The sequence below is a fragment of the Ambystoma mexicanum genome, chromosome 1q (assembly GCF_040938575.1).
Source record: "Ambystoma mexicanum isolate Mex_15411 chromosome 1q, UKY_AmexF1_1, whole genome shotgun sequence".
NCBI lineage: Eukaryota > Metazoa > Chordata > Amphibia > Caudata > Ambystomatidae > Ambystoma > Ambystoma mexicanum.
In genome coordinates, this window is record NC_090922.1 from 1,434,544,578 (window position 1) to 1,434,563,408 (window position 18,831).

The 18,831-nt window shown below is 45.4% G+C and overlaps 1 protein-coding gene across 2 annotated transcripts in view; it reads left to right on the forward strand.

Annotated features, from left to right (window-relative positions):
• The window catches only part of CCDC24 (coiled-coil domain containing 24), a 1,158,678-nt gene that overhangs the window by 871,363 nt on the left and 268,484 nt on the right, over nucleotides 1–18,831 (forward strand). For both annotated transcript variants that reach the window (XM_069642308.1, XM_069642309.1), the window contains exon 7: nucleotides 5,295–5,349. In XM_069642308.1, coding sequence (XP_069498409.1) covers nucleotides 5,295–5,349 — 55 coding nt within the window. The remainder of the gene's footprint in view (nucleotides 1–5,294; nucleotides 5,350–18,831) is intronic.

Below are 18,831 nucleotides of genomic sequence, written 5' to 3' on the forward strand. Positions count from 1 at the left end.
AACGTCAGCCGCTGTTCAATCTTGAACCGCCACTCTTTGCAGGTTGGGGTCCCAGTCCGAGAGGTTCAGAGAGTCGATATGTCTGATTACCAGAGACCACACCCAGGAAACTCAGATGCACCTGCCATGGCACTCACCACTGATCCCTTACTATCTTGTTCATCAGAGCCTCCTACCCTGCAGGTAGCCCACTACGATCCAGACTGTCACATCGCACATCACAAGGGATAGCTATTATTAACTAACTGGCTTTTACCCCCTCTTCCGGGTCATGAAATGTTAGGGCGTCTTTGTAGATCCTCCAGGCTGCTGGTTTTAACATGGCTCTGTTCAATGTAATTCTACTTGTTCCATGTGTATTGGAGCAACTTCCCCATTTAAGCAGGGAGCGGCAGGCATGTGACCCCTGTTCACCCGAGCCGCTGCACTGTTCATTTCCATGGGATGGGTCTTTCATCAGAACTCCTTGGTGGGTGCATGCTATTCGTACCCGCATTACAGAGCTAGATCACGCCTTCATCCATTCTGTGCGTGGTGGCCTGGCCTGTCTCTGCACCGCTTCCTCAGGCCCAAGCACGTTAAAATCCTTTGTTACGGATTCCCAGTCCGAAATGTTGGCTGTGTGTGCAGGTCCCTGACAACTCTGCGTTGTGCTTCCCACATCTGTGGTGGGTTGAAATGCCAACACTGCAGATCACAGCTCTCCATCACCCAGTCCTACTGGTTAAAATGGCGGCTGCGGGTGTAGCGATCTGGGCATCTCTACCTTCAGTGCACTGCTCCGCTTCAAGGTCCGGTGCCTTCATCACTTGGCTACCATAGAGAGCGTTCTCAGGCGATCCTCACCTGCAGCTCAACGGGGGCATAGCCGGCCCGTCCACCATCTTGACTCCTCCAGTTACTTTTTTTGGTGACTAGCCACTAGAAATTATTAATACTATTATTATTGTATTTATTAAGCATGGACCTAGCTTCAAGGACCAACAGAGCACTTTACACAGGTATAAACCAATACAGATACATAACAGAACGCTTTACAGAGGTGTACATTACAGATGCATAAAAGAGGGCTTTTCAGAGGTAACCTCAGAATAGATATACAGCAGGGGGTATGATACAGAGAGGGACAGAGGAGGGGTACAGCTGACCCGGATGGGGGGGAGGAGAGGGGCAGGCAGCGTCTAGCGAGTCAGGTGGCGCAAAAGACAACGTGATGGCCTAGGTGTTGAGGAGAGACTCCCAGAGAGGGACAGAGGAGGGGTACAGCTGACCCGGATGGGGGGGAGGAGAGGGGCAGGCAGCGTCTAGCGAGTCAGGTGGCGCGAAAGACAACGTGATGGCCTAGGTATTGAGGAGAGACTCCTTGAAGAGGTGGGTCATCAATTCTTTTCTGAATTGTAGGAGCGAGTTTGATGCCGACACAGAGGAGGTTCCACAGTGTTGAAGCATAGACAGAGAAGGCTTGTTATCTGGTCCTTTCCTTTTTTCAGCGATGGATTTCAAGTCTGCGCATGTCCTGGCTTCTGGTGGTGCCCTGTCTCCTGGAGATGCTAAGTTTCTTTGCGAGGTAGCTGACTGCCTTATAGATGATCAGCAAGACTTGAAGGTGATTCGTGCGTGCAGTGGGAGTCGAAGATTTTACTGCTGTGCTAAAATGCTCACATTTTTAGGACCAGTGATCAGCCAAGCTGCCCTTTTCAGAATAAGTTGAAAGTGGCTTATATAGTTCATGGGTTGGGCGGTGTACAAGCGTTTGCAGTAGTTCCGGGGGGAGAGTATCAGGGATCAAGCCACCTCTGTGACAGACACGAAGCAGGGGTACACTGTCCCTCAGGATGTGCATTAGAAAGTGGGAAGATCTGGTTATTATGTCAATCTGAGGATAAAAGGTCACCTTTGAATCAAAGATTATACCCATGTTCTTAGTGTATTTTGTGATGAATCCAAAGAATGTACCACTGTTCACATGGGGAGCCCATCCCCTTTGGGATTAGGGAGGTGAGACTACTACGCTACACCCTTCCTAGGTGACGGGGCAAGCAGGATCCCGCTGGGGGTTGACCCCCCAGGGAACAAGTAATCCCCATTATGTGCAAGGACCCGTTAACGTGGAAGACTCAGTTTCTGACCTGTAGTTATCATCACATTCTTGTGGAAGCCAGCGGAGGAACTGAAAGACAAATAAACAAGCAGTGAATGGGAGAGCATCTGCCGTAGGGTGAGGAATGCAGTCTTGCGTAGCCGCACATTAAGCAGATGCCATGATAGGTGGAATCCAGAGATAGCGCAGACAACGCTGTAGCTTCGACAAAGGGGGAACCTCGAGCTTCAGAGGGGCTGTTGAGGCAGGAAGCAGCACCACGACCGAAGGCAAGAGGTAACAGTTTGTTGGGGCACAGATGCCAATAATTCCAGCAGGACAGGACCGCTTGGAGCAACGCTCACCGAACGAGCCAGAGAAGCCCATAGCCCGCAAGAGGCCAACCGATGGGGTGAACGAAACCGAAAAAGCGAAGGGTGTCAGAGTAGCCGTAGCCCATGAAGTGCCAACCAAGAGCATATCCCAGGAGGGGGTGAAAGAAACCAAACCAATGACAGGATCAGACAAGCCTGTAACACACAAGGGGCCTACCAAAAGCATAGCCCAGGATTGGATGAACAAAACCAAACAAGTGAAGGGGCCAGAGAAGCCTGTAGACCTGCCCATGAGGGGCAACCTGAGAGAATACCCGATAGTTGGGTGAAGGAGACTGAACAAGGGACAGGGCCAGAGAAGTCCTTCTCTCACAAGGGGCCAGCCTCAAGTATACCCCAAGAAAGAGTAAACAAAACCAAACAACCAACCCGACAACAGCCGCCCAATGCCCAGCCAGAGATAAAAGCACCAAACCACTGGAAGGTAAAGAAACCATGAAAAAGTTCAAGGAAGCAAGGCGTCTACCTGAGGATGTCAGGCGTGAGAATCCAGGAGGGCCCCGGAACATTCTTGGACGAGGGGGTACCAAGACTACCGGTGTAAGTCTGTATTTCCCTGGAGAAGGGATACAATCCTATGGTTGAATGATGACATTGTTTAAAGCACAACAGGAAAACAGGGCACAATAGTCTCTCCAAACCCTGGGGTGATGGTCAGAAACCAGCCACCAGTATGTCCCGGGGTGAAATTACCTTTAACTAAGCTGACGCTTAGGATCCTTCTTTCGATCTTCTTTTCCATTGTGTAAAGTAGTGTTAAGATAGCCTAGGTTTTGAGACAGTGGACTGACTTGTTTTTGAGATATTTTGACAAGTACCTTTTTGTTATTTTATAGCATAGAGAACTCATCTTAGAAGTATGGACTAGTAAAGGTTTTTCTTTACTTAATAAAGCACTGTTGAGCTATGCCTCCGTTACCACCTCCTCCTGTCTGGCCTACCACAATTTCCATTGGAGCAACGATGGATGATGGTCAGGGGAAAAGAATGGCGTGGTTTTGTTGTTCTGTAGTAGGATGTCCGCATTGTCCTGGTTGAGGCAAAAGGAGCAGTTGATCATCAAGTATTGTAACATTTATAGGTTTTGTGTCATGATGGAGAGGTTGTAGTTTGCACGTTCTTCGAGGTGCATCATGATTTTGATATAAATAAAAAATAAAGGGTGTTGCAAATGATTCAATGAGTGATGCTAGCAGCCTCATATGAGTGCTAAATCCAGTCCCAATCCTTGAGGAAACCCACATCTCAGTTATCTTGGGTTTGATGTGACCAGGCCCAGGCCTTCTTGTGCACAACCGTTGTTCAGAAAGAAGGCATGGGTAGTGGTTTGTATTGGGTATGGAGATGTGGGTGCAGCGTCTAGTGGGGACGGCTTTTAGGGTGATGAGGTCTTCTGAACCTTTCAATATGCTCCGTTTCTTTCTTTTCCAGTGACTGGAGTATTTACGGTCAATGATTTCCTAAATACGACCAGTACAGAATGATGTTACCACCCTAAGGGCAGTGAGCCAAAAATCGGTGCTAAACCCCAGGATTTCCCATGTGGTAACAGTAATTTCCAAATGCAGGTTTCCTTATGGGACTCCAATGAGCCTATTCATCAATTTATTGTATTTTTTATGTATATATTTATTTTTGGAGGGGTTAGGATATTATGCAGAAAATAAGCCTATGTTGCAATACAAAAGAGGTGATGGCTGGAAGGTTTAGAATTAATCATAGCCTCTGGAATGGCTCTGGGTAACCCTCCAGATCATCATTCTTCACCTGCCAAACCATTAGAAAAGGTGAAAGACCATATGTAATTCAGGCTTGGACCTGCCCCAAACGGGTCTGCTTGGTCATATCCCTTCTGCATGAGGCCACAAGCATCCCCAGACATGTTTCGGCTTCATTGGGTGTCATCAGTGAGGAGTAGTTGGGGTCTCTTGGCCACCCCATGAGTTGACAGTCTATCTTTAACACCACCAAATGTATCCCTTCCTTTGAGTACATGCAAACGAGGTTTTAAGGTCTGAGAACCGTTCAGTATTGATGTTTGACAGTCTAAATCTGTGTGCCGTGTACAACGAAACCAATCCATGAAGATAGCATGACTGATGCAGCTGGAGAGGCTTGGCCCCCTTAGGAAATCTAGCTTCTCCAACTTGGAGGTCCCCCAACCTTGACAGCTTCTGAAATAAGGTGTGAGCAAATCTCCAGGGGGTGCTGGAATGCAAGACTCCCACACTTGTGGGGTTGGGCTATGCATCATTAGCGGATTGCCTGTTACCAATATTCACACCAGGAGCTGACATTGCATTCCTATGCCGGGGGAGGCCTGGTCTAAATAACTGGGGGGAATCTGACCCTATGATATACGCTACGCCTTTACCTTGGGAGTTAGCATCAATGTCAGTGTTTGGAAGTGACCACACAAGGCCCTCCACCGCAACTTTACTGTAATGGAGATGGTGTACAAAAATTAAGTGTTTCTATTTTGACGGTGTGAATCTAAAGTTTCTATTGTTTTCCATCATAAATCGATTTGAGTTTAACGAGTGTATTGCCTTGTCTTCTACTTACTCACTGTACTTTAGTTATATTCAAGTAGTAGCATTCCTGTTGCAGGCCTGGCAGTCCTATTCGGGTGGGGGCAAGGGGCCACGTACTTTACAGGTGTATTTCCATTTCCCCTCCATACCATTCTCCCTTTTTTAAGTGATATTGTTATTTTCCGGACCCTTGGTCTGACATTGAGGAAGCAAAATGGACACCCCCATGCTCCCCGTACCCCTTTGCCAGCTTCCCTATGTAACATGCCTTACTTCTCTTTGTAGGACTGTCTTGGAAGATGAGTGCCGGAGCCTTGAAAAGGACATCGCCTTCTTGCAAGTAAGCTGCTTGCATGATTTTTGCTTTCATAAAGGAGAGGAACATTAATTCACCAATATGCCAGGGGTAGCCCAAATGATAGCAAGTGCCCCTTGAAATCACAGGAAGTGGCAGTGCTTAACAGTAGCTCCCAATGTTATCACAAGTAATTTCCAATGACCTTTAGCCCTGATCATATTCCAGGAAGTTTAATGACAAATGAGAAAAAAACTACAATAGATGTGAGATTATTGAAAAGAGCAAATGGTACTAAAGGAGACTAAAGTCCACTTTAGCCATTACCTTTGGTGCTGACTCTATATGCCATGAATTCAATCATGATACCGTATCCAAAGGGCGCACAAAGCTAGGCCTTACATGCTAGGTATAGTTCTTGTGTGGTGACTCCAGCATCAACTGCTCAGGTGATGTAATTATATGCAAAATGCTGTCTCAATTACCCAAATACCACCTTATGCCAGGTAATGTCTGACATGCCAGGAATAGTAATCATATGCACCTTCCAGCCTTGTATGTCGATGTGCTGCCATTATATGCAATGTTCAGCCTCAAATGCCCAAATACTACCATTTTATGGCAGGTAAATCTGACATGCCAGGAATTGTAATCCCATGTAAGTTGCAGCACCATATGCGCTGCCATTATGTGCCAATTGCACCGTTGTTTGCCAAGCACAGCCTTGTCCCACTGGGTCCCCCAACCCTCAGTAGTAGCAGATTTAAGACACACACCCCTTAAAGAGAGTGTCCTAGAGGACTTGGGGGTGAAGAGCGTGTGGCGGTGGAGCAAGTGATGGCCATGGATTTAGAGGTTGGTGGATTTTGAGTGGTCTTTTGGAGCTAATAGGGTAGCTTGTTCGTTTCTATAACGCATACTAAACAGAATGACTTCAGGAAACCCAATTTGAGGTGAAGTGATTTGCACGGGATGACGCCATTTTGCCAAAAGGGCGGAGTGGCGGAGAGTGGCAGTCCTGCAGTCTCCCTTCTGTTTGGTCTGCTTTCTCTGTCTACCTTTACCTGAAGGAGGAGCTACACCATAAAACCTTGGACCTACCACGGAGAGGACGCAGAGTGGCAGAGAGTGGCAGTCCTGCAGTCATGACTGACATGACTGCCCACCCCCCATACCCCTCAAGAGGATGAAAATGGATGTTTGAAAAGCCTGCAACCTCGCTCACAGTGCGACAAACTCCTTCAAGACGAACTTCAAAAATCGCCAAGCAGTTTAGCACCCTTCACTAAATTAGCTAAACCCACTGCTAAAACTACTGGAAACAAAGTGGGAAAGAAAGTCTCCAAATTATCCACATGGACTTCTACCAAAAGCATGTGGTCCACATCAAATGGCTCACAACCCTTTATTGATCCTTTTCTGAAACCAACAGAGGAGTTGGAAACATCGGTTACGAACACTGAACAAACAAATACAGACTCTATTTCCAGACCGGCAAATATGACCCCAGCCGCCAAGTCTCTCCCCGCTCGCTTACCGGCTCACCCCGGAGGGGGTGCTGTGTTTGCAGTTGAGGAGCAGACCTCTCGCTGGTCCAGGTCCGGATCTTGCCATCTGAAATCACCAACGGAGACCTCGGCGGTCCCTCCAGCACCACTGATCCCCTCCGTCTGTCCTGGTACGAGGCCCCCGTGGGGTTCGGCTGATGAGGCCACCGAAGACTCGGGACTGCCCCGATCCGCAGCCGCAGAGCTGGTAGGCGGTGGTGTGTCTGCGGTCCCTCACGTCGTCCACACCCTCATACATGCGGACGGTGGGGGAGCGGTGCTGCTGCAGCTGCGTGAGGACGGAGGGGAGATGCCCGGGCTGGAGCCTGTAGCCTCTACTGTAGACCGTCAACTGCACATCCCGCCAGAGGCGTCATCGGAGCAGGAGCAGCCGGAAACCTTTGAAGATCCTGTCCCCCGCCTCCCGAAAGCGCAGCTAAGTCAAAACACAAAAACAAGCTTAACCAACCCAAAAAAACGCCCACGCCAAACGCAATCGATGTCCAAAAGAAAAAGAAAAAGACATCTTAAAAGCAACATCACTAAACAAAATAAGGAAAAAATACAAAAAAACACCGCTAATCTAAAAGTCCTCAAATGAGAAAAATATAGGAGCAAAACTCTCCCCATTATCTACACTGACAAAGTTCTTCCAAAAGAAAAAAACAAAGTGGCGAAAGCTGCACAAGCAGCCCATATGAGCTTACGGACATTGAATTATTGGATGCTGTCCAGGAACTCCAACCACTCAGCAAGCACAGGAAAACCGATAAAAATGAAAAGATTACATCAACCCCCTCAAAAACCAAGCAACTGCTCACGGGAAAAAAAAACCTCAAACCTACTGATGTAGAAAGTGGTTGTATACCAGACAAACCTATCTCCATAGAGATTCTGGATGACTTTATCTTCGGCCAAATTCCACCTTTACCTCAAATCCTAACCCCCTCACTACCTCCATCGACCATCCCCCATACTCAACCAACAAATGAGTCACAACGTGCCACGGAGCCTGGGGCCGTGCCAACTGTTCCTCAACACAAGAAACAAACAGCTATTCCGATCTCCCCTCCAATGTCTTCACTACTCTACTTAACCCTACAGGATGAAATCACCTCACCCCCTTCATCCCTAATCGAGCAGCAGAACCTTAACCAACAGGAGCTAGAAAAACAACGAGAAGCCAACAAAACCAGTCACACAAATCACCTGCCCCAAGCACTTAAAGGGATAGTCCAGTAAAAAATGTTATTTTAATAATAGATAGGCAACATTAAAAAAATAATACTAGCACTTTTTTTTTTTAAACTTCCTATGTAAAATTTTGAGCTATTCAAGCTCAAAATTCGCAAAAGCAAGCATATGGGCGCATCCATTTTGTGAAATGGATGCCCGCCTGTGCTGGCTTTTGCGGCACTAATGAAGGAAAAGCCAGCCAGCTGTAGTAAACAAAAGTTACCGCTGGGTGGCTTTTCCTTCATTGGTGCTGTACGCGGAGGACGGGGACCGGAGACCAGAGCAGGAAAGCTGCAGCTGAATCTCGGTAAGTGCTATTTATTTTTTAAAAAAATGAGCACTAGCTGCGGTTTTCTTTCTAAGTTTTCCGGGCTGGAGGAGCCCGGAAAACTTAGAAATAAAACCGCAGCTTTAAAAACATTGTATTTATGTTTGCGGTCGCTTTTGAAGCGACCGCAAACATAAATACAACGTTGTGTTCGAAAACGCTGCGGTTTTTCTTTCCAAGTTTCTCAGGCTCCTCCGGCTCGGAGGAGCCTGAGAAACTCGGAAAGAAAAACCGCAGCATTTTCAAACACAACCGCGTTGTGTTTCTGCCTGCTGTGGCTTTCACTTTGGGTCTCCGGTGCTCCCCTGGGGGAGCACCGGAGACCCAAAGTGATAGCCAAGGCAGGCAGAAACACAACGCGGTTGTGTTTCTGCCTAAATCTGCTTTCCCATTTGGGGCTCTCGGGCTCCCCACGGGGGGCCCGAGAGCCCCAAATGGGAAATCAGCTGTAGGCAGAAACACAGCGGCATGTAAACACAACCGCGAATCTCTCCACAACACACTGAAAGACCACACAGTACTTCAATCCATGATCCACACTAAACTTATTTTTTTTTAAGCTTACATCACAACCCAAAAAGATGCACCGAAAATTCCTTGTACGAGCTTGGTCGATATAAATGCACGCCTCCAGAAAATAGAAGTGACCATGAGCCCTCTAGAAAAATGATCATCAGTAAATGGAACAATCAATCAACCCAACGTCGCTGTACCAACGACCCATCTTACAGCTGAAAATATACACAAAAATATCGAAGCTGAAAAAACGATCTCAATTCCTCCAAAATTTCAACAGTCATCATCACAGCCTACAAACGGATCAATCACCAACATTGCCCTCATAATTGATGACAAAAAAAACAAAAGCAAAGCAGCAAAAGACTCAATGGAACAACCTTACTCAATCTTTGACCCAATTAGACCCAAAAGCTTAAACACCCCCTCTACCCCTGGCACCTCAAATAAAGCACTTCTGACAACAAAACTCAATTCCAACCTGGCCTCTAAACCTAGTGCATTACTTACAAGCCAACAGACTTTTCAAAACAAACCATGACAACACACTGAAAACCAAATGAGCTCCAGATCCTCAGCTACAAGCCAGGTTGCTAGGAGCTCTCCGAAAACAATTGAGGACTCCGTACTAAACTCTGATTTAATGGATCTCACAGAGCACCTGGATATTACTTCCGATTCGGGCACCCCATCTCATCAACAAGAAGATAAAACCATTCTTTCCAAATTAGACTCGCAATCCAAGACCGAAGCGAGCCACATCAACACCAACAAAAAATTATTAGAAAACTCACTGGTTTAACACTTGAAGAACGCAGAAAAAAGAGCGAACGCTCAACGCTAAATAAACAAAAAACAGAAATAAACATGCAACCCAGAAGCGTCAATTGGAAAGTTGACCAAAAAAAACGTGAACCAAGAGTAGAAAGAGGAAACAATGTCCAAATAGAGCGCACAAACAAATCGGATAGACCAACTACAAAATACTTGCACGATCCACCACGGCGAAGTCGCGAACGAAGAAAGAGCCCAAGAAAATCCACCGTCTGCACTCCACGACCCAAATACCCTACAACAAACTCACAACACGCTAAATTTGAAAATTCTATTGAAAAATGGGCACTGGAGCTGGAACAAACGAAAAACAACGAAGATGAAATCATATTAAACAGAAGGGGAGTCCTGGCCTTGATACATCTCATCCCAAAATTGACCCAAATCACAACAGATGATCTGAGGATTGTCGATCCAAGTCACTATCACGGAAGAGCTAGATGCCAACTCCATATCACTTCCAGAAGGATTAAAAACAAGCTGATAGATCAAGAAAGAGACTTTAGATCTCTGGGATATCACCTCTCACAACAGAAAAACATCTCTGAACGTTCAAGTTTCAAAACCACTGAATCGACACGAAAAAAGCGATCAGAAAACAATGAAAATGGTCGCCACTCAAGACCAAAACATAAGGCAAATTCAGACCCCTACGAACACAGACACTTGCAGCAAGAAAATTCAGACTCTGCATATCAAAACCCAAATACCCCACCATCGACACAGACCAAAGTTCCACCTCAATCAACCACACCTTAACTAAGCTCGACGATGATTCCAAAGAAGAGCAGGATCCAAAAATAGCTTTCCGCAAAGAACGATATGACCAACATAAGAATCTTACCAAGACCATCCATCCAACACTAGAACAACCACCAACACTCAATACAAAAAAATCGACCTCAACTGACTTCTGGGCATGGCTTTCAAATGCTCTTGCAATGCATCGATCAAAGTAGCAACTCATGAAAAGACCAACTCTGCGAGACTCGACGAATACTCAAAAAAGCCCACCTCACGATCTTAGACTCGGATCATGGAACACTAGAGGATTCAAGCACCTAACCTACCCTGCAACGTCAACCTAGGATCAGTCGATCTGTGGTGCTTCCAGGAAACCTGCCTCACTAAAACTCCATCTCTTGACCGCTTTGACCTCCGTTTGGCACCAGCATCGAAACCCTCGATTGGTCGTCCGTCCTCGGGCTTGCTTACCGCATGCCGCATCAACAGTGGCCTGTCTATAACAAGTACTGTCGTCTCAAACTACTCACTGCTCGCACTATTACTAACATGGAAACAGTCTTCTCCAAATGGGGTACCTCAACATCAAATCCCAGTGGCGATACTAAATGTCTATTGGAACCCAGCTGCAATCGTCCAAAAAAACTTATTGACCCTAATAGAAACCACAGTCGATGAAATACGAACCACCTACAATACGTTCCACATTATAATATGTGGCGACCTAAACGCCATATGTAACCAGAAGTCTACCAAAGAAAAAACACCAAGCGAACGACGAGGTGAAGCGTGGACTAAATTGATGAACTCGAGACATTTGCACAACTTGGACTTAGTTGATAAAAGCAACTCCCGCCTTCCAACATGGGCAAATAACAAATCAACGTCAACTATTGATTACACTTTTGTTTCTGAACCTATCTTACACCTAATAACCTCCTTTGACGTCCATCAAACTACATCTAGCGATCACAATATTTTGCTAACTACATGGAAATCATCACATACAAACCAGGACAAGATGGAGTTTGGTCTTGAACAAAACAACCAAGAAAAACAGATTGCGGCTTTCGGCGCAAAACATAAGAGATCTAACAAATCGCTATGCGAACACAAACGAGACACCGGAATCAGAGACCACAGACTATGCTCCCTTGCTGATTTCATACAAGACGCAGAAAGGAAACTACAACAAACACTCTCAAGCTCCCATCCATTCATATGATAAACTCCTGGTCGTGAGACGTCGCGCCTTTAGGAAAGCCAAAAGATCCACAGCAACTCTTCCTATGAACAAAAGAGTTATAGCTTTTAAAGACCTAACAAGAGAATACAAAACTTGGGTAAGAAATCACAGATGGACCCTACACCAGCAAGATGCTGAAGCTATGCTGAAATCCATTTGCTCAAACAACTCGAAAGAATTTTGGTCGCTACTTAACAAAAGATCCTCAACCAGCGGCCCAGAAGTCACAAATTCAATCGATGAACTCACTTGGGCGGCTCACTTCAAATCACTTTTTGAACTACCAGACGCCTCATCAGAATATAGGGTTCTGCACCCATCGACGATTGAGGCGAAAATGCCTAAGCAAACTAATACCTGGACAAAGCTGAATGATTTAGATGATATCAGTGACATCATCAAAAAGCTGAACAAATCTCGAGCCCCGGGTCCGGACGGCATCACCAATTTCGATCTAAAGTCACATCCTGTCGAATGGGCTAAATTTATAAGAACTGTATTTACACGATGCATGACTGCAAAATCTATCCCCCCTACATGGCAGTCCGCAATAGTGGTCCCTATCTATAGGAAAGGCAACAAGCAGGATCCTTCCAACTATCGACCTATCGCCTTACTTGACCCCATAGGAAAAGTCTTTGGCTCCCTCCTCTTGAAAAAAACTTCAATCCTGGGCCATACGCGCCCCTTGTAATGACAACTTACAAGCGGGCTTCAAAGAAACGCTTGGAACCACGATCAACATCCTACTTCTGACCATCTTAAAAAACAAAGTAAAAAAAAGGTTACCCAGAATTGTACACAGCCTTTATAGACTTCTCCAAAGCATTTGACAAAGTCGATCGCTCTAGACTCTGGCAGAAATTATCCACCTGGGGCTGCCCAAACGACATCCTAAATCCAATCAAAGCTCTTCACATGGATACTAACATCAAAGTGAGACTAAACCATCAAGGCAGTCTATCTTCCCGAATTAAAACAAAGCGAGGAGTAAAACAAGGCTGTCCGTTGGCACCGGCCCTTTTTATCACCTATATGGGAGATTATCAATACTCTGAAAATCTGATCAGATCTTTTCCACCGAGAATAGCACAAACAAGCATCAGCAGACTGCTTTACGCGGATGATCTTATCTTATTAGACCTAACACCTATAGGCTTACAACGCCAACTCACCAATTTAGAACTTTTTTGTAATGAAAACAACCTAGAAATGAACACTGACAAAACGAAAATCATGGTGATGGAGCGCTCAGCCAAAACACAAGTCAAACCAAATTGCTTCCTGGAAAAAGCAAAAATTGAAAAAGTAAAGAGCTTCAAATATCTCGGCGTAACATTAGACAACTCATTAAAAGACACGGCCATGCAAGAAGCTCTGTTCGACAAAGTCCGAAGCTTAGCAACTAAAGGAAAAGCAATGGACAGAAAATTTGGAAAATTCTCTACCATTCCATTACTGAACTTTTACAAACAAAAAGTGGTCCCTAGTCTAACATACGGATCAGAAGCTATGCCATGCCTGCCTAAGACGCTTTGGCCAAAACTGGAAGCAAATTTCTGCAGGACGACTCTCAACCTACCAGATTCAACCCCAATTATACTGATACGACGAGAACTCTGCTTTCTCTTCAAGGCACTGTGGACTGCAACACTCTAATGCTCTATAGGAAATGCATCCTCCCTAACCCCTCCTTCCTCCACGAGCTAGTGCACAAAGATATTTTAAAAGGAAACTGTCAAATTTTAAACCAATGGAAAGAAGAAAATCAGGCGCTATTAAATACCATCGAGTGCACAGAAGACGACCTGATCAAAAACCCCACAAGAATAACCAAAAAAATGAAAGCAATGGATTGGATACATTCCTTGGATGCAGCGGCCGAATACAAGCTCGTCTCCCACTTACCCTTATCATGGAAAAAACGAGACGACCTTCAGAACTACATCAAAAATTTCCGAGCAGAGCAGCGCGCAATCTTATAATGAGAGCAAGACTAAACCTTTTAGACACAAATGAAATCCGTCATATAAGAAATCAATCGCTGACTAATATCTGCAGATTTTGTACAAAAGAGAAAGAGACTGTTCGCCATCTTTTACTGGCTTGCCCAAACCTGAGAGATATTCGACATCCTTACATGAAATACATCTGCCAATATTCAACAATAACTGATAAAGATACATGGTGGAAAAGAATGATTAGTGGTGATCGTACATCATGGCAATTAGCAACTTTTAAGATCCTCTATGCCATAACTGAGAAATTTGCCTAGATAGCAAAGCAAAATAAATCTTCTGTATTGGCATGGTCGTCCTATTACACACAGCATCAAACAAAAAAACTAGTGACTTAAGACTTAAAGCTAAGAGACAAAATGTGACTAAACATGAGGAAAAGCACCGAAAATGTTGTGAAAATGAAATTTTTGATTAAATACTCAAATAAAAATAAATAAAAAAAGGGCAAGCTGGTGTCTCAATGTCGAGTTTAGCCAGTCAACCCATGTTTCCCCCCATCCCGTTTGTCATTTTGCACCAACATGTAAACCTTCATTGTAATGTCAAGATCAGAATCACCTGTCCATGTTGAGTAAATATGATTTGCAAAGTACCGATCCACTGGCAGGGTGTAGGATTATTGGTAGTTACTGACCACAAGAATTTAACTCATTGAGGTGGGCCCACCCACTTCTGACCACTGTACAGGTACAGTGCATTGCATCACAGTGTATAAAATGAGGGCTATTGCTTACATTTACCGACAATAGCAGTTGGGTGTCACACACAACGTATTAAATGATGCACGCTTAAGCAAACGGGTCAGATTCCTTATGCCAATATTTACTAGTCACACTGAGTTAGTTGACTGTAATTTCGAAAAGAAGGAATTTCACATACTTAGTGCCAAAAGCAAAGTGGTGTATTGCAGGCCAATGGGAGTTACAGGAAGCAAAACACTTTTTTTTTTTTTCAAAACGTAAGCGAATGGGTCGCTGCCATTGCCTCTGGGGCTGGGAGACAGTGGGGCCGGATTGCAGCTGCTACCCCTGACTGCCAATATTCCTAGGCCAATGCTCTAAAAGGGGCGCAGAAGACCTAAAGGGGATCCATTTAGCACTATTCATTAGTCGGGTCTGCTACTGGTTCAATAGATCGAGAAGCCATTCCATGATCTACTGACTAAGCCTGCGCTCCAGCACACATTCGGAGAGACCTTTTCCCGCCCCTATGCCGTGTGTGGGACAAACATTCCCAGTTACCAGATGGAACGGGAACGGAGGTGGGAAATCTCGTTTGACAGCAGATTGGCGATCCTCTTCCGTGCTCTCAGAGGGCAAGTGACTGGATCCCGAGGGTGAATATGTCCCAGTGTATGTAAATCAGCTGGTGGCCATAGAGTGCCATTGTGATCTTCCCTGCTACAAAGTAAGGATTGCAATCTCCCTCTCTCCCACACATCTTTTGCTGGCGTTATTTAAGGGCATTTACACAGCATCTAAACCCACAGTGCGCCACCTAATGTGCTTTCCTGGGGCTCTATTATGAAACATCTCACACGCGGAGGCTGTTGTTCTCTGGACATGCAACACACATCTTGAACTGTTTTCCCCAAGTGTGCCATACCTTGAATCTCTCTTTATCGTTCATGAAAATATTTTAATAAAATATTATAGTTTTATTTTAGTATTAGTGATAGCCGTTTTGTAGGTAGCCGCTGCAGAGACGAATCTTTCCTTGTTAGGAGTAGATAGGGCTTTTCTCCAATTAGCTTTTAAGGTTACGTAATGCTTTTAGCTCGGCGATAAACCATTTATTTAAATGGGCAACCAGTTTGGCCTTTCGCAATTTCAGTGGAGAAATTTGATTGAGGGCTTTTTCTATGGTGCCATTGTAAAGGTCCACCAGGGAGGAGGGGACCAGATTGGAGTTTTGTGGCAAACCGGTGATAGGCTGTAGCAGTGGTAGGAGGTTATCTAGTGTTATATTGCGTTTATTCCCGGGTAGGACTTGAGGGGCGATGGCAGCTTGGGTGGATGTGAGAGTGTTTTTCTGTACGGAGAAGTTGATGCAGTGGTGATCCGACCATGCACAGGGTGCTTTGTGGATGGTGGTGGAATAATTAAGTTCAGCCAGCCTGTCCAATGTTCTGCCTTTGGAATGGGTGGGTTCGTTGATACATTGTTTAAATCCTAATTGAGTTATGGTGTTGTCGTTAGTGTCGTTATTGTCATAGAGGCCTAAATTAAGGTCTATCTGGAGAATGATTTGTGAGCCTGGTTTAGTATTTTGTGTGAGGAGATGTGTGATGTCTTCCTCAAAAAAAGGATATAGCGCCTGGGGTTCTGTAGATGCGATGGAGGAGTAGGGTGCGGGTGTCAGAGAGCAGGAGTTTAACAGACAGGAGTTCTGCTAATGGTAGGCCTGGGTTAGGGAACTCTCTGATGTTTAAAAGGGTTTTGGCTATGAAAGCCACTCCACCACCTTTGCCATGGCTTCCATCCGCACGGATAATAGTATAGTTGTTGGGGATGGCTAGAGAGAGAGAAGGGCCTGCCGCATAATGTAACCAGGTTTCTATAACAGCAAGAAATTCCAGATTATTAGTGGTAATAAGGTCTTCGATATCTAGTGTATGGGGGACAAGAGCGCGTGCATTGACGAGTGCTCCTTTGAGGGTAGGAGTGGCGGACAATATAGTTCCTGGAGTAGAGCTGTGGTAGGCGGGTGTTTCTGCATGGGTCTGGGGCTTAGGCGTGGGGGGAGTAGTGTGCGAGGTAGAGGTCCTGTTGCGGTCATGATAGGCACCATGAGATGTGTTTGTGCGGTGAAAGCGAGAGCCTAGTCTTGTGTTTCTCAGGCTAAGCAGGCAAGGGATTAGAGGAGTGGGAGGTAGGGCGAAGCGGGTGATCCATTCGGTTGGGGCGATAGGATCTAAATTGGTGACAGTGGTTGTTTGCGCGCTAGCTGTGGAGCTTGGGTGAGAGGGCAAAGCTGGCAGGAAAATGGTCGGGGCTATCTTGTGAAATAGAGGTAGGAGGGTGGCCATGGTGATTGTGGCTCTCTGAAGGACCGACATGGTGGGTCTGGTGCTATGTGATGCACAGGCACGAGAAAGTTGAAGTTGGTGACTGGATATGGGTCTGAGGAGGAATAGCAGGCCGCCAAAGTCCAGGTGGCCTAGATACAGATCTCACAGTTTACTCAGTGCTCAGTGCTAAGGAGCCTGGGTGGCAGAGGTCTTAGTACTAAGGAACCTGAGTGTAGCAATACGGAAAAGCTAGTAATACTAGGCTGGAAGGGTAAGCCGACAGAATGCAGAGGGCTACAATCGGGAAACACGTGCAATGGTCTGAGTACAGCAGGTAACAGTGTAATCACTAGGCTAAGTGGAGCAATCAACTCTACTATTCAGTGGGCAATAGTCAACACTATTATTCACTGGGTTGAATACATTGTTTGATTGATTGATTGATATTTTATTTCTATCGCGCTCATACACAAGTGTTTGTACATTGAGGTGTGTTATCACAAAAAACGGTTCTTAAGGAGAGAAGTCGTTCAAAACTGCAGTGCACTTATTAATCATACGTTAACACACAATCTAAAAAAGGAGACAACCCTGCTGTAAGCTGACCCTGGGAAAGAAAACTCTATCCCTATCGTTGGTGCCTTGCCCTAGGTGGCATGTGGTGCAATGCCTATCTAACAGAGACAGTAAGGGAAGCTGTCCCTAAATTCCTGCTGTTATGGCATATACCTAACAAAACAATTCAACATACATCAAGAACGATTCCAACCAGCTGTTGAAAGAATGGCAGAACTGTGCATTAGATTCTACCGTAACAGCTCAGAAATGATGTTGGTAACAACCTGTCACCAAGCTGGCTAGTTTGATTTCAAACAGAATTCTATGTTTGATTATGCCCTTAGGTATTTGAGTCAACGAATGCGGTTGGAATGTTCACTAAAGGAGACTGATTAAAAAGAAGGCTCATTAAACTTGAGCATGTATAAAACTCACTCAATCTGTGTGAGTCTAAAATCTAACTCATCCATCTAATATCTCTATATTCTTGTGGGAGATATCATCAAGGTCATGAGGTCCCTCATGACCCGAAAGGTCAACCGGTTTCAATGGCAGTGAAAAGATGAACCAACTTCATCAGGACCAACATTTAAATGAAATAAATGTACTTATCCAGCGCGTCTTTACTGGAGATGCCAAAGGCGGGTACATGCGTCCCCTGTAATGAGACAAAAAGAGAGAGAGAAACAGAGGGTTTAAACAGAACCCAAGCCTGAATCCCCCTAGTGTGTTGCCAGCTAAGCATGTGACATCCTTCCACAAAAAACATGGTGTGATTCCTGACTGACTTGTAGGCTACTGTGGTGCCTAACCACCTCTATTGGTGGAGTGTGTGTACCATAGTCTCATGGAGGAGGGGGACGGACGATGGTGTGGTAAGGAGTGTGGTTCCACACAGAGACGATCATTGTTGAGGGCTCTGCAGAGAAAAGTTCAATGACTGTATGCCATTTGATGAGATTAATGTGCATGTATATCCAGATGGGGCTCACAAGTGGTGGACTGTGCTCAGGCAAGTTTGCAAACTAGCTTGAAAGAGGGGTGTGGGAGTGGGCCAGCAAACAATAATAACGTGCTAGACACCTCTTGCATGCAAAAAAACACACACATGGCGCACTTATGCTCACCTCCTGCAGCAGCCCAGGGGTGCAGCCAGGTAGACCAATAAAGCCACTCAAAACGCTTGTAGCACCATACACTATGTGCTGTAACAAAACATCAGTGGATGCATTGTAATTAGAGGGTAAGCTAGGGAGGTCCTGTGTGTGCCCAAATATTCAAGGGACCTAATCTGAAAAGGCTTACCTCAAGCGCGAATGTGCTGAGTGCCGAGGTGCCGGGCAGTAGCTGATCGAGGAAAAAACAAGCTTGATCACCCATAGAAAAGCAATTCTAAACGCGGCTGGAGTTCCGACTACGTCATTCCTCACGGGGCAATATAATAGGATCACTGCAAGGGTAGTGCTAAAGATGCATCAAGTCTGTAT